Source organism: Pieris rapae, chromosome 8, assembly GCF_905147795.1.
Source record: "Pieris rapae chromosome 8, ilPieRapa1.1, whole genome shotgun sequence".
In the NCBI taxonomy this organism is placed as follows: domain Eukaryota; kingdom Metazoa; phylum Arthropoda; class Insecta; order Lepidoptera; family Pieridae; genus Pieris; species Pieris rapae.
Window position 1 is genome coordinate 10,629,574 of NC_059516.1, and position 15,865 is coordinate 10,645,438.

The 15,865-nt window shown below is 33.1% G+C and overlaps 1 protein-coding gene across 1 annotated transcript; it reads left to right on the forward strand.

Moving 5' to 3' along the window:
* The first annotated feature begins 1,111 nt into the window (after positions 1 to 1,111).
* Positions 1,112 to 15,539, forward strand: LOC110992053 (organic cation/carnitine transporter 7). The gene is made up of 10 exons (XM_022257714.2): positions 1,112 to 1,231; positions 6,224 to 6,382; positions 6,979 to 7,141; positions 8,315 to 8,436; positions 9,115 to 9,359; positions 9,868 to 10,016; positions 10,683 to 10,827; positions 11,372 to 11,652; positions 12,092 to 12,219; positions 14,636 to 15,539. Exons 1-10 carry the CDS (start codon positions 1,180 to 1,182, stop codon positions 14,692 to 14,694), a joined length of 1,503 nt encoding a protein of 500 aa, XP_022113406.1. The 5' UTR covers positions 1,112 to 1,179; the 3' UTR covers positions 14,695 to 15,539.
* Positions 15,540 to 15,865: the final 326 nt, after the last annotated feature.

Genomic DNA, 15,865 nt, shown 5'->3' on the forward strand with positions numbered 1-15,865 from the left:
CTATGTAGGCATATAACGTTTTCTTTATTAATCTCAACATATACCTTATTATTAAGATGTTCTTGACTCTCCCGCTATAACGGTAAATTGCTACAACTTTATAGCAGGCGTTAATTCTTAACTGGTTCTCATGAATTTTCATTTACAGAAAAAATCATAACAGCCATTGTTCAGTTCTTAAAAGTAGTATTAAGTGAGACATTTGTTTAAAATTCAGAAATAAATTTGAGATTCATTTCCTAAGCTATACTTTATTATTGGAAGTCATTTTTAACAAGTTTGTGTCCATTATACACATCTATACATATTACGTGTAGTTCTCTGTTTTCAACAGCTGGCATCTCAAACGTCATCGATCAAAAACATCTCAGCTTTCTGGCAACACGCACGCCATGCCGTATTGATATTTTGGTTTGAACGTGTAGCTTTCCCGACCTTGTCTTTACAATTTCATACCTATTTGGCCGAACGCCATCTTCAAACAAAGATATAATAAACGTACATTACTCCCGCAGTTTCATATAGAAATATTGCTAGTTATGCGTAGTTTCCCATCCCTATTAGTTAAGTTTTACATTGAGTTAAAGAAACGCTATTTCAAGAAATATATATAGTATAAGCAAAAAAAGCCAATAGATTTACACCGCTATCGTTTGAATTATCGAAAAATATACGATTTTACAAACGATTTAAGACATGAAAGACATCTCTTATCACTCTGTATAAAATCCGAAAATTACAATCTGTTGATTGAGGGTTTCGGAAAAATGTATTTTCATCTGATTATACAATGATAAACCATTCCTTAGAATAAACGATTTCCTTTAATAATCAGATAGTCAATCAAAAGGAGAATACTCTGTAGGTATTTTCCTTAGCAATGACATATTTGTGTCGTGTTTAATAATTGTATCATTCTATAAATACTCTTGTGATTATTAAGAAATAGGTTTAGGTTAGTAAAGTGTGTGAGTGAAGTCCTCTTCCACTTTTCAGTAAGCTTTGTAGTTGTCTATAAAAGATTATATAACTACATTTAAACAACAATTTTACGTGTGACGGAAAACGACGCGTTTGCGCTGCGTCTCTCAAGTTTATTGTGCGTCATACCGTGACTGCGAATGTTTCAGAAGTTTCATTTAGTCCAATTAGAAGATATCGGTGGACGGTCGTGTGATCATGACCACGAAGGAAGATGTAACAACCTTCGAGGCAGCTTTGGAGAGAACGGGTGAATATTGCTTTGCATAATGTCTTTATCTCTTTTTGACACGAGATGAATTTTTGGCATACTTTTAATGACTGTTATGAAATATATTGTTTGTGAAATGATATTTTATACATTTTTACATTATTATGCCATGTACAGTGACCATTGTGGAGTGATCGTAATTGATAAATATTGCTCATTACTCATTTTACTCACGTTGAAAGCTGTATCGTTTAAAAGTGAATTAACATTTTTCTTAACGTTAAAATGATAGTATAGTATTTCTATACAATACATTGACAGCGATAGAAAAGTGGAAAATTAATAAAACATTGTTTCACGATTCATGTTATGAAAACACTTAACTATTTTATCAACATTGTAATTATTACTATTCCATTTCGTTTTTGCTTTTAACACATAACTTTCGACATGAATAAATACGTTTTTTAAATAAAATTATTATTATATCCCAAATACTGTGTTCCATTTAAGTGGTATTAGCTACGAAGCGCGCACAGTTGTTACAGTTTTGAGTTACCCACAGCATCTATTGTCACAGGATTTAATTTTATACCATTCCAAACCTAAGGCTAATCTCTATTGGAAATGTTATCCGTGACTTCACTTCATATTCCATAAGTCTAATGTGACTCTGTAGGTACATCTGTGGTACGCTAGTCAGGCTTTATCCGAAGTTGATGACTATGATTTTTGAACGTAGTCGACATATAAATCATCAACTATCTCCAACTTCTGAAAAATATCTAAAATATGTAACGGCTTAGTAGCAATTTAATATATTATAATGCATTACGTAATACATTCCTATTCACAATTAATGTGCAAGATTTAATTATGATTTATTAATTAATTTGTTCTACATTCTATTAGATGTTACAGCCAATATAGTGTTAATTAATATTGTAGAGTGTTCTAGATCCAAAATCGATTGGAATATATAAAATACAACTAGGTATAGGCAATGTTATAATGACTAAGCTACCATAACGTAAACTAGTTCACAGTTTTTCATCAGCATTATGAGCATAGCAACTAAAGTGTCAATTCGATGCTTAAATGATACCACAATCAAACACATTGCAAGATATTTTAGATGTAACACGTCACTATCGGCTATATTAGTTGTTTTTCAGATGAGAGCTTGAGTTTGTGTATTTTCATAGATGGATTTCGAATTTTCTTTCAATACTTATAAACGTCAAAAAATAAATATACATTTAAGCTTCTAATTTTACATCGCAGTTCTCAAATCAAAGGCGTAGAACGAATGAGAATACGCTACTCTTTTTAATCGCCAAGTTTTTTGTTTTACACAATGTTTTTAAGTTCCAACCATTACACCATGTTCCACATAACATCAAGTGTGATAACAATCATAAGTGATAAATAATAATAATATAAATTAAAAACAAAGATCTGTCCCAGATTGTCATAGAACCCCTATCAGCAGTAGGCATGGTGAAATAGGAGCACGCATTTCCATTCTCTCTTCATATACACGAATTCAAGTACGACCGGTCATCCTAGTAGCACCCGTTCACGAGTATGCCGTAGTGCCAGCCATCGGACCCTTGGCCATATATAAGGAGAGAGACAACCCGACGCATGGACACCGCCACCTGCTTATGCAAACTATTTGTAACATTTACCAAAATTATGATAAATTTTCATAAAAGAGCTTGTAACATATACCGTAGATTTATTATTATGTATGATATGGTAAGCTTCATTAAATAAATATATAAATAATGAAGAATGTTCCAAATCTAACTAAAAATCTATATTTGATACTGAACGCCTGCCAACAACCTTTAGGGAAAAATAAAATAAAAAGAAGTTGTATAGAGTTTCCAGTCTTAACTTTTTAATTTTCCTTAAACATTTTTCCGCCTTCATATTTTCCAGCGCAGGGAAAACGTTTGAAAGCTTATTTATAGGGAAAATCTATATCTCGAGAATGGGTTTATAGAATAATAATGATATTATCTTACATATTATTAATATTGTCTTAAGTTGAAATACAGCAAAAGAAAGTTTTAATTAAACTCAATATAATTATTATTTTACGTTTAAGGGTATTTAATTTATTCCTTACAATTATTATTGACAAGAAAATGTATAATATTATATGTATACGTAACTCAATGTGCAATAATTACAATTAGTAAAAAAATATGGTACTAAATCTGAAGACAGAGAAATAAGAAGACAGACAATAAAAGAAGAACTAGTAATAAACTCTTCATCTGTCGTATAAACTCTCAAGGTTTCTTTTTTCTATGTTGGTAATCTGCAGCCATACATACATACATCACGCTGCTTATCACATATTAAAGCAGTTAATAATGTTAATGAAAAATAATCATCTCTTGCACCAAGGCACGGTGAAATAGGAGCATATACTTGGCAAAAATAATAGTACATACTACATACATTTTCATTCTCAAATTCCCTTTAGAGAAGAGTCTTCTGGGACTCTTGGGCCGTGGGGTTCAATAGCACAGGCGCATTAAATATATTAAAGATTTAAGTTGGCGCCTGGTAGATAGTACCGGTGACCCCAGAAGTGGTGCATTCCTCGCTCAACGAATAAGTATCGCAATACAGAGAGGAAATGTTGCAATTTTCTATTCATAAATATTTAATTATTTATATTATTTATATGTAGGTATATTTGTGTGTTGGAATTATTCATCTCCATTAATAATTTTTAAATAATGAAATAATAAAAATATTACAAAGCCGAATACGCATAGCTTGTTACAGATATTATTAAATTATGTACTCTTGATTGAATTCAAAAATCTAGTCTCTAGTAAAAAAACTTTAAATGATTTGGAAAAAAGAATTGATTCCATTGATTCCTTGATATCAGTTGTAATAATTGATGGGTATTTATTGCTAAGTAACGAAGCGGTTAATCTATAAATTATGCTTACACGCGCTTCAAGTTCTGACATGAATTTAAATTACAGACTTAGCAATAATCGTTAAGATTACTTTAACATTATTTCTACTGAATTAAACTTTGAACTTTTAAGACTTTAAATTTCGCAATGCAAGTGATTTAATTAAAGAAAATATAAACAAATATAAAAACAAACTAACCTATTTAGGTTGAAATTGCAGCGTTCTTTTTATATTATCTATTATTTTATTATATTTTAAATTGGGTTTAGTGAAAGTGATTTTTTTAAAATTATTTATTAAAGTTTACAGTAGTTCACACATTGTACTAAATCGACGGTATTTGTTACACACTTTTTATCTTAAATGTATGACAATTTAGATAATTATAATTGTGACTAACAAAATTAAAATAAAATAAAAATATCACAAATTTTTTAAGCAGAAAAAAATTAATAGCAAACAGGCTAGGTGCTCAACAATGCTTTTTTTAAAATTGATCAACTGAATATATACAGTTCCGGAAAACCGTTAAAATCTCGAGGATTTGATAGATGTGCCTGAACTTCTAGAACTTGCAGAATGAAATTGGACAATTTTGCTGACCATGGGCATAAAAGGGACAACGATCATAACGTCCTGTAAGAGATAGAGAGATGTTTAAATTATTATTGTATGTATCGGACCAACATTTTCATATATCCGGATCCAATAGGAGAGACACATTATTTAAAATGAATGAAAAATAGTTTTCTTTTTATCTATGTATAAGTTTTTGTATAAGGCATAATGTATTTAATTAAATAAACGAAAGTCATATTCAGCGCTAAGTCTCGACTTAGAATCAATTGGTCCTGCTACTCGATTATATTGTATATACAAGTTATCAACCATATAATAATAATCAACTATATTTTATGAGTTATTGAATGACTAATTGTTTGGTTCTATTGAAACTTACGATTTGTGGTCAACATGTGGTTTTTAATTTACAATTGAATAGAATTGTATTATGTTAGGCAGATCTCTGATCAGATCAGATATATCGTTTTTTATTTATTTTGTCCTTAAAAGTAATAATTTATCAACCACAGGTGTGATAATCGCGTAAATATAATCCTATGATCGTTGTAGTGGGATAAAATTAAAGTGGGATACCATAAGAGTAAATACATACATACTCATATTATGCAATCTCCTATGACAAATCGAATCATTATTTTACAATTTAATCAATCACATCGGATTCGTATTTAGGTTGATCTACGACTTTATACTTTAACTGGTACCCTATCTTCCACCTAATTCAATATATTTCCAACACTCAAACATACAGTATTATCAATATCCTTAACCTCCATAATAATAATAATTACATATTAATAAATAAAAAATTAAAACTGAAAATAAATTCATACCTACTCTGTGCTGTACCTTCAACCATGGCAACTGTATTGCGATACTTAATCGTTGAGCGTGGAAAACACCAGGTACCTGGCGCCAAGTTCATTCTTTAATTAGCACTAGAACCTCACGCCCCAACATTCTCTACTCCAAATTTATTTGTAATTTTTATCGACGATCGATATTTGATACTTGTATCGACGATTTTTTTTCTTTATAAATAAATATCTAAGACGCCCTTTAGTCTATGCATATATAAACATTCTTGATTGATTATTTGAGATTTTATTGACATATTTTCCAATTAAAACCAATTATACGTATATATAAATTCATAAGTTTTATTTTTTCTTCGTTATATTATGGAAACAGTTAAAAGATATGAAGATGGTGCAATTATAACGTCATTTTATTAACATAGTAATGTAAAGGAAAATAGTTTTTATGATTTATAAACGTGTGAATTTATTTAAATGATTTATTTTTTATGCATTTTAGATATTTCCAAGATTTATTGGTTGATTTTATTTTACAGTGGGTATAGTTATATATTAACAAATTCACACAGGCAAATGATGGAAAGATATACAGTAGGGTCTTGCGATGTTGGGTTCATATCCCGGGCACAGGATTATTATACTACGAAAATACTAATAATTGATACCTGTGTTATTGCAGGAAATGGACTTTATAACATTCTGCTCGTGGCTACCTGTGGGCTGATACTCCTTGGTATCGGTGCTGATCTGTTTGGGTTTAGTCTCGTGGTAGCTGCCGCCTGCGACCTTAATTTATCAGTCAGTCAGAAAGGCATACTCACTTCTTTGCCCTTTATTGGTAAGTTTCTATTTTATTTATATTTTTAATATACAAAATGTTTGTAATAAAAAAACTGAGATATAAAGAGAATCCAATTAATAGCTTATGATGATCAGATCATTTGAGGGTGTTTTAAGTCTGAAAGGTGATTAAAAAAAAATATTTCTTATTAAAATTAAATTCAATAGAAACACATGCACACATCTGTATAAATAAAAAATCATTATTTTCACAAAGTATGTATTTGTTTTAATAATTCAGTATTGTTAAAAATTAATCTTATTTGCGTATTATGACAATGATGCGTGATGACTTATCATGGCATATGATTTTCATATTTTCGAATATCATATACGAGTAGTTTTTTGCATTATTTGATATAGTTCATAAATAAAAAAGGTGCATTGAATTATTTTCTTAATATTAATAAAAAGTTTACCGTTGTTGAACAATAATGCATACATTTGACAAACAATAAGACGAGAGAAACTAAAACCTTCAGTTTTTAAAGCAAGAAACGTAAAATTACACGCTACCTAAAATAATCAAAATACTTCTAAAATACTTAAATATTAGTAAATCACACCTCAACTTAGTAATTCAATTGTTTTCAGGCATTCTTCTCGTATCATACCCATGGGGCTACGTGGCAGACACGCGTGGACGCCGGTTTGTGCTCATAGTGTCTGTCTTGACGGCATTTGTTTTGTCCTGCGTCGCTAGTCTTGCCACTAATTGGATACTACTAGGCCTTATCAAGTTCGTGTCTGTCTGCTTGTAAGTTTATCCATATTATCTGAACACTAAAAGTTATAATTAGAAGCTTTTCGGCGTCAGAAGAATCTTCAGTCAATCATGAGTGTATGGTTCCTGGGTCAGGATGGCTTAAATAATAGAGGATATTAATTTTACTCTAACCACTCGCGTACAACAATTTAAGGTACGTGAAATAATTAAACGTTAATTGCTTGGAATCGAATGCTCCCGAGCGTAATTTCGACGATTTAGGTCATCCCCACGCTTCTAAATCTAAGAAAGCCTGAATGAGCAAAATGTATAGACAGCTTCAAGGAGAGTACAAGAACAGCGAAACTCTTTGGAGCTAAAAATCAGGTTTTCCAGGCCTTTTAATGGCCGCAATGGCAGCAATAAATGAAGATACTCGTAGCAAATACGGACGGTTTAATAAAGAACAAACAGTTCCTGATTATGTTCTGATAATAAATAAATTCATAACATTGAACATTTCCGAGTGATGTACGATTGAATGAATTATATCGGTGTAAATTTTCTGTTACCATAAAAACAGCTATACACGTGCTTAAAATGTATAAATAATACGATCTTGACATTCGTCTCCGGAACATTCTCATCAATAAAGTGGGTCGAATTAATTCCTACATTCTTACACAACATAGTTAATATGATTCATTTGTTTTGCAGCAAAAAATTAATTGAAATTGAATATTCAATTACTTTACGACTTTGTATCGTGCAGTATAAGTCATTTAGGGGGTAAATAATATGCGTAGGAGTCATTTAGAGGGCAGGCGAGAGGCAGGCCTTCACAACTGAACGTTTTTTAAGGCAGTTTTTGCTGCGCACTACCACTATGTGGATCCAGCTGTCCACTGAAGAATTTCCGTAATAATTCGACTTAGGGTCCTTCAAGAAAAGAGCTTACCAGTTCTTAAAAGGACGGCCACGCAAATGCGAGGCTTCTAGCAATGTGAGTGTCCATGGGCGGCGGTATCACTTAACAACAGGTAAATCTCCAGCCCGGTTAAAATATTAGCTGGCCTAATCTTTTTTTTTACGAGAACTGAAAATAGATATTATTTTGCCTGTAAATCAAGTCTTGTTTAAATTAAAACAACTAATCGGGCTTCAAAAATAACTTAACAATAAATGTTTATTAGATCTTACCTTCCGGTTATTAAAATATTTCAGCTCCTGTGCGGCAAACTCAGCAACGTACACACTGGTGGGGGAATCATGCGTTGCACGCGTTCGTAGCAAGTACATGCTTATAATAACATGCCTTATTATTGTTTCACCAGCAGTCGCAGCAAGTAAGTAGATTCTGGACTTGAATATGTATAGCTTCTAGATTAAAATTAGGTGAATAAATCCTGGCACTGATGATGGCTTCAGCGTGTGATTCTCATCCCAGTGGTCGTAGGTTCGATCGCCGGTTGTGCATCATTGGACTTTCTTTCAATGTGCGCTTTTACCATTCGCTCGAACATCGTGCGGAAGCCTTGCCTTGGATCTAAAAAGTCGTCGGCGTATATCAGGAACAGGAGGCTGATCACCTACTTGCCTATTAGATAAATAATCATGAAACATATACAGAAATCTGAGGCCCAGGCCTACAAAGGTTTTTTACAAATTTTGGGTATATTATTTTGATTACTTGCATATTATAAAACGGTCTAGGACAAAATCCAATACATTTTTTACCAATCCAATACACGTAAGGAAGGCAGACAAAGTTAAATACATACAAACCTACGAATAAGCCGACAAATAACGCACTTCCTTCGTCTAACGCTACAATTGTTAAATTATAAAATATTAAGTGTTAATATGTCGACAGGAAGAGACCAGGTGCCCATGGCACAGGGAATCATAGTATGGGGGCTAGTGCACTCTCTTTTTAACTAAAACCCCTTTTAATTATGTATAATTAAGGTCTTTCGTTTCTTTCCTATATTTTATTAAAATTTAAAGCTTTTTATTTCTTTTAGTACTTACATATCCAACACTACTGCTCTCGTTCAAGTGGAACATACCATTATTGGGAATTACATTCACACCTTGGCGATTTTTAAACATCGTTCTGGCAATACCAGCTGGATTGGGAGGGGTGGCCATCTGCTTCTTTAACGAATCACCAAAATTCCTTGCAAATTGTGGCCGGAAAGAGGAGGCAGTTTCTGTATTGAAATCGATTTATAGAATAAATCACGGAAAGAATACACATGATTTGCAGGTGAGGACATTCTTTAATATGTTAGACGTGTTTTGTCCTACACTCAGGTGAAAAGACTTGTGTCGCTGATAATATTTCAAGCAAGTAGGTATGATTAGTTAGTTTACTGCAGCCGTACTTTTGTTTACATTTGAAGGATCATCGGACGTCAAGGCAGAATGAGAAATTCCACCCGCATCACCTTGATGTACGTCGATCCACAACTGAGCGTTTCTTAATGCAGCTTTTGCCGTTCACCACCACGTGGTGGAACTAGCTGCCCTCTGAAAACTTATCAATTAAGAAACAGCATATCAAGTCTTAAAATACCGTCAGCGCACTCCCTAACGCTCTGACATAGAGAGTGTGCTTGGGCGGCGGACATCAGGAGAGCCTCCAGGTGTTGACATGACATGTCCATTACAGATGGATTTTATTTAGTGAAAAGAAAGTAAACAAAATAAAACGTTTTAAAATAATGAAAGAGTCAATTTAGTACATTATTTAATGAGCCTAAATTTAATTTCAGCTATCAACCTTAGTGATAGAAGATGTCGCCTCAAAAACGGATAAGTCTCTCTTCCGCGCCATGCAAGAGCAAAGCTCCCCTCTCTTCAAGCCGCCTCTTCTTTTGCGGACCGTGCAACTCTACTTCATTGTCTTCGTCGTGTACATGACGTGAGATAGAGGTTTTATTCTTAATTTAACTTAGGTTTTAAAGCTAAGTAAGATCACATCGTGGATTAACATTTCCTAGTTTTTAACGCAAGTACGTACATTCAGCTCCATCTTTTAGAACCAAAACCATGTTATCTGATTAAAAAAGAAGATATGGATAAGCAGTATGCGTTCTATCCTGTTCTACCGCGTATTGACCGCACATATATTACGTCATCGTGTGTTAGGTTTATTTTCGTTACGGAATTTCTTAATTCGATAAAATCTCTGCAACAGGTTTAAAACATTACAGTGGGGAATGAAATTAAACATGAGTTCCATGTCAATAAGACTTTATTTTTTGAACTTTACTTGTCGTAGAGATAAAACATTCATAAAAACATCTTGGCGGAGCCTTCGGTGTCATTTCTTCTCGTCCGGTCTACTATAATTTGATAATATGCAGTTAGGAAATTGTCAGTAAATCTTGAGTTAATTAGTCAGTTGATATCTTAAGTGTAAAATAAATTATGTGATATGTGCCAAAGAAGAAATGGGAAATCATTTAGATGTCCTAAACTCAAAACTAGAAAATACTATTAAATTTTTTTCTTCATTCACGTACCATGTTTTTATCTTGTATTCGTATATTTTAACGTTTATTTACAAATTAAACATTTATTTCAGTAACAATAGTTTCCTCGTATGGCTCCCTTACATCTTGAACCTTGTGAGAGCTTCCTTGGAAAAGACCACCGATTTTAACAATCTCTGTGAGCTGATTTCAACACATTCCAGCAATCAAACATATATTCATGATAACTCGACTGAGGTTTGTTTGTCTTTATTATAGATTTATGTTTCCGGCTAAAGTAAAAACTTTATTAAAAATATTTACAAAACTTTAATCTTTTTGAATTATTATAATGACGTGAAGTGGTTGGTGGTAGACGTTTAAGAATAGAAGACGAATGTTAATATCAAATAGCCAATTTAGGAAAAATAACTAGAACGCGATAGTTCTTGGTCTTCATACTTCAGAATTCATCTATTTTATGATCGTGATCATTTTTTAATATAAAGCAGGTGATCAGAGTTTTGTGGCTCACACATTACCCACTCTTAGGTATAAGGCATGTACTCACGCTGTGGAAAGAAACGCATTGATGCACAGCTAAGGCTCTAACCTATGACCTCAAATTTCTGAGCCAACGCTGTTCTTTTTGGAACTTTTTATTGGAACAGGGGCAAAAGCCCCTGTTCCAATAAAAAAAATGAACAGGCTCACCTGATGTTAAGTGATACTTTATCTTTCATCCCGTGCGAAGTTATATAGGCACTGGTATCAAAATAAAACCTATAACGTTGTGTTCCAGGGTCCACCCTGCCTTGGCCACATAGAGGAGAACATAATCTTCACCCTCGTCATCTCACAGTTCACTTTCTCGTTCCTGAACTTCGTGATATCCTACCTGATGAAATGGAGACGGCTGGTTCTCCTAAGTATCTTAAGCCTCTCAACCCTAAGTGGATTGCTGATCAGTTTTATGCCAGAACCAATATCTAGTGTAGTATTATTTATGATGTTCACATGTACCAATTTGGGTATGGGCATATTGGCATCGTACTTCGTGGATTTGTACCCTACGTCTTGTAGGTTCGTGCTTTTGTTATATAATTTTAAAATAGTATTTGTATTATTAGCCTGACGCACACAGATATGTGTCCGTCAAATTATGATCATTTATTAGTCCCTAATTGAATGTTGATATCTTTATCGTCATATGTATGTCATATTTCAAAATAAATATTATTCAAATAATTGATCAATGGCGCTACAACCATCTTAGGTTTCTAGGCCTCAGATTTCTCTATCCGTTTCATGATCATTTGTCAAGTCAGTAATTAGCCTCCTGTGCCTAACACGCTGACGACTTATTGGTTCTAAGGCAAGACAGTTCCCTCACGACGTTTTCCTTCATCTTTTTAGCGAATTTGAAACGCGCAATCAGAAAGTCCACAAGTGCATAGCCAGGAATCGAACCTACAATACTGCTTTATTACATATTATTATAAATTTAATTTAATACTTACAGGGGAATGGCCACCTGCCTCAGTATAATGGTTGGAAGAACCAGCAGTTTTATTGGGATAAATATCGTTGGGAACACAATTTTTACACATTGTGAAGTAACTTTCTACCTCTGGGCTCTATTGGTCTTAAGTAAGTATTACATATCGCTCATTGAATGCAAAACAGTCACAAACCGGAATCCTCATTTTTTAAAGGAGAGGCGAAACAAAATTTCAAAAATGTTTATTTGAAAAAAAACAAGTTTTTATTTTTAATTGTTATGATGTTAATATATCATTGTTTTCCTTATTTGTTGCTCTATCTTTTAAAATAATTACCTCTGTGATAGCACTCTTCCAACCGGATAAAAACAACAAAAGCCCTTTTTGCATTCAAAATTTGAACCAATGTTAGGGTTATTATCTCAAAAAAATTAAACAAATATTAAAATGAAACATGCTTTATTTCATTATTTACTAGGAAATAACTATAAAAAATAAATTCTCGCTGTAAATCTAAAAAAGCTACAAACTATTCAAATGATTATCAGAAAATTAGTCCTTTTTAGATTGCCAAAAGGAGATGTTACAGTCCTCCATGAAAATATTACAATATATTTTATATAAAACATGTGGCTTATTTTCTTCTTTGCACTTGATAACGTACAGGCGATGCAAAGCACGACAATAATGGCTTTCAATTCTAGGGATTGAATTAATATGTGCTTGGACACCATCTTTCAAAGCGGTCTCTAACTTTAACTGGTTCCCATGTTTCCCTCGTTTTTCTTGCATTAATCCAACTCGTCCAGAATTTTTCTTGACCACACTTCTTATCGTTTTATCAGAAATAGCAAGTGTATTCATAAAATATACTTTGCATACTCGAATGCGTTTATCGTCTTTAGGGAAATAATATGCGTGATTAAAGTTCTGACTAGTGCTGCCAACACGGACATAGCGATACTTAGGTTCAATTTTTGTCATGTTGTCGCTAATGAAATGCCTCTGATTTGTCAAGTCACCCATCTTCCAATAGTTCTCAAACAAAGCCAACCTTTCTTCCTGTGAAAATTGGTTAGCACATTTTAATTTACATTTATCGCAAGTCCAATTTTCTTGGCTTCTATTTGTTTGTTTGATTTGGACATGGTTTCATATGCTTTTCCGCTGTTTTTAAGAGCCTTGGATTTATTTCTCTTTCAATGTGCTGGGTTACATTTTCTTTTTCGTGATAGCAGCTGAGGTTGCACGCTGGGTGGCTGACAATCACCACTGTTGGCTGGGTGTCAATGCTAGTGGGCTGGGTGTCAATGCTAGGGGATTGGATGTCAATTCTAGGGGGCTGGATGTCAATGCTAGAGGGCAGGGTGACAATGCTAGGAGGCTGCGAGTAAATGCTAGGAGGCTGAGTGTCAATGCTAGGAGGTTGGCTGTCAATACTAGGGGGATGGATGATAATACTGGGTGATTGTGGTTGTTCAGTCTCTATGGGTTCATTATCTGCCCTAGAAGGTCCCGGTTGCGGTAAGAAAAATTGTTACTTAGTCCGTTTTGTTTCTATGTGTTTCTCAGGTAGAAAATCAGGATCCTTTCCACTATCGTCCGAGGAAAAATCAGTTAAACTAGATAACGTACAACAGTTCATGTAACTGTCGTCAGAGTCGCTGTCTGATGACTCTGATGAGTCACTAGGTGGAACGATTTTAATAGATTTTTTCCAAGTTCTTAAACTCTCTTCATCATCACTTAACCACGATATATTGTAATCAGGCTGGCTGTCAGCGTAGGAGTCCGTATCAAAACTAAAATTTGCCATTTCTCTTTGTTGTCCATCCTGTGCTGCTATTTCAGTTTCCTGCGTGTTGTCGTGGAACAAGGTTTGATTCTGTTCAGTTCTAGATGGTGCGTATTTTGAGCATGGCCAATTGCCATTGTTCTAAAATTGACAAATTTTTAAAACATGCAGTTTAGCTGTACATAAATTATTAATACTTCTGTAAAAATTCAATACAAAAAGTACACATTTGTAAATATGGCATCGCCTTATTTTATTTTGGAATGCAAAATGTACGTTTTCCAAAATATGGCTATGTTGCACTAAAAAATCAGAATATACTTACTTGAAATTGGAATGCAATACAGACGTATTTCAAAAAGTGGCTCTTTTGCACAGAACACTGTATTAAATATTGGGTGTTTTTCCGAATTGTGGCCGTTTTGTATTGAACTGATATGCGTTCGCTCCGAGTTTTGGGTCGCAACTCACAAAATGGCGGTTTTGTTCTGAAGTTAGCGCGTAAGTCAACCCAATACAAAAAAGGCGGTTGATCAGTTTGGCATTAATATGATTGAAAATGACGGGTGTCTTCAGCAAAACGTAAAATACTGTAGCTTTAGTCCCTAATTTTGAAATAAAATGATTTTCAATAAATTTTGATTTATGGCCGTTTTGTATTCAATGAGCGATATAACCATTCATAACTGAGGTCTGTGTTTTAGAAAGTCATAAGAAGAATTTCAATCCATGAAACCATTTTCCCTAATTTTTCAATGTTAAATTACAGGTAGTGTGCTCGTAGCTTGGTTTCTTCCGCCAGACAAAGTCAAAGAAATTCCTAGTTAATATTTTAATTGTATAATATTTTTAAGTAGACATATTTTATAACTTGAACAAATTTGTGTACTTTTTGACTTTTTTATCCGATAGAATTTTGTGTTGAGGTAAGGAAGCGGTCTTTCTAAATGAAAAGAGACTCACGTTAATATTTACCCAACAAGTTGCAAGAGGCCAATTAAATGCTATTGAAAAAACTGTCGCTTGCATATTATGTGATAATGTCGGCACGCAGGCAACCTGCAACGTTCCCACTAACTCTTTTTTGAGCGTCTCGAAGCTCGATTACTTAAATAAAATTAAGTAATCTCACTTATCATTTAAGTATGCTAATTATAAAGTAACTTTGGTCTATCATAATTCAGATCTAGTTAATTTACTATCTGTGATTTATTGTTAAAAGTAAGCTAATATTAATATTTGTTTATAAATGTAATTGATGTTAAATTCAAATTACCTAAACCAAATAAATTTAAATAATCTATTGTTAATATTATCGAAAAGAATTATATTTTGTTGTCCATATTGAGCAAATGAATATTATCTGTACCAAATTATTTATAGGAATTAAAACACATATGAAATAAAGCGTATATTTAAATTATAAATGCTTAAGTATTACATACTTAAATATTACACCTATCACAGTTACCTATAACTAAAACATATTTTAATTAGTTTTAAGAGATCTTTGCTCTGTTTAGCATTATTGTATGTTAACACCTTTGTAAAATATATATAAGATACTTAAATTGACAGTAATAAAAATGAATAAATGTTTTACGTAGTTTTAAATCCTGAAAGTGGATAGAAACGATTATTACCTTTGGAAACAATTTTATAATCAGTGAAAAGGGACTACAGTAAATTCTGAAGTGCAAGAGAATTTTTCGAACGAATCAATATTATTTGTTTTAAAAATCTAATACAAATAGTCATTTACGCGGCCTTGATTATAGAGAACTGGACAGATCTTTGGACACAATTCCATCTAATGTTAAGTGAGATGATGCCTATTAAAGTCTGTCCAGGAGATGCCTGATCTGGTGATCCATTTAAAGCAATGTTGTCACCGCCTTATAGACGTAATTGTTTTACATGCCTAGTTATATCTAATACCAACACCAGCCATGTCTAGAAAGCTTATGTTTCCAGTTATAGATGGTATTATTAATGAGTT

What these genes read in the sequence shown, in the direction of transcription:
- LOC110992053 (XM_022257714.2), top strand. Translation starts at nt 1,180, where the DNA reads ATGACCACGAAGGAAGATGTAACAACCTTCGAGGCAGCTTTGGAGAGA. An exon ending in AGAATACACATGATTTGCAG is followed by an intron (nt 9,360 to 9,867) that starts GTGAGGACATTC and finishes ATTTAATTTCAG; the next exon opens with CTATCAACCTTAGTGATAGA. An exon ending in TTGTACCCTACGTCTTGTAG is followed by an intron (nt 11,653 to 12,091) that starts GTTCGTGCTTTT and finishes TAATACTTACAG; the next exon opens with GGGAATGGCCACCTGCCTCA.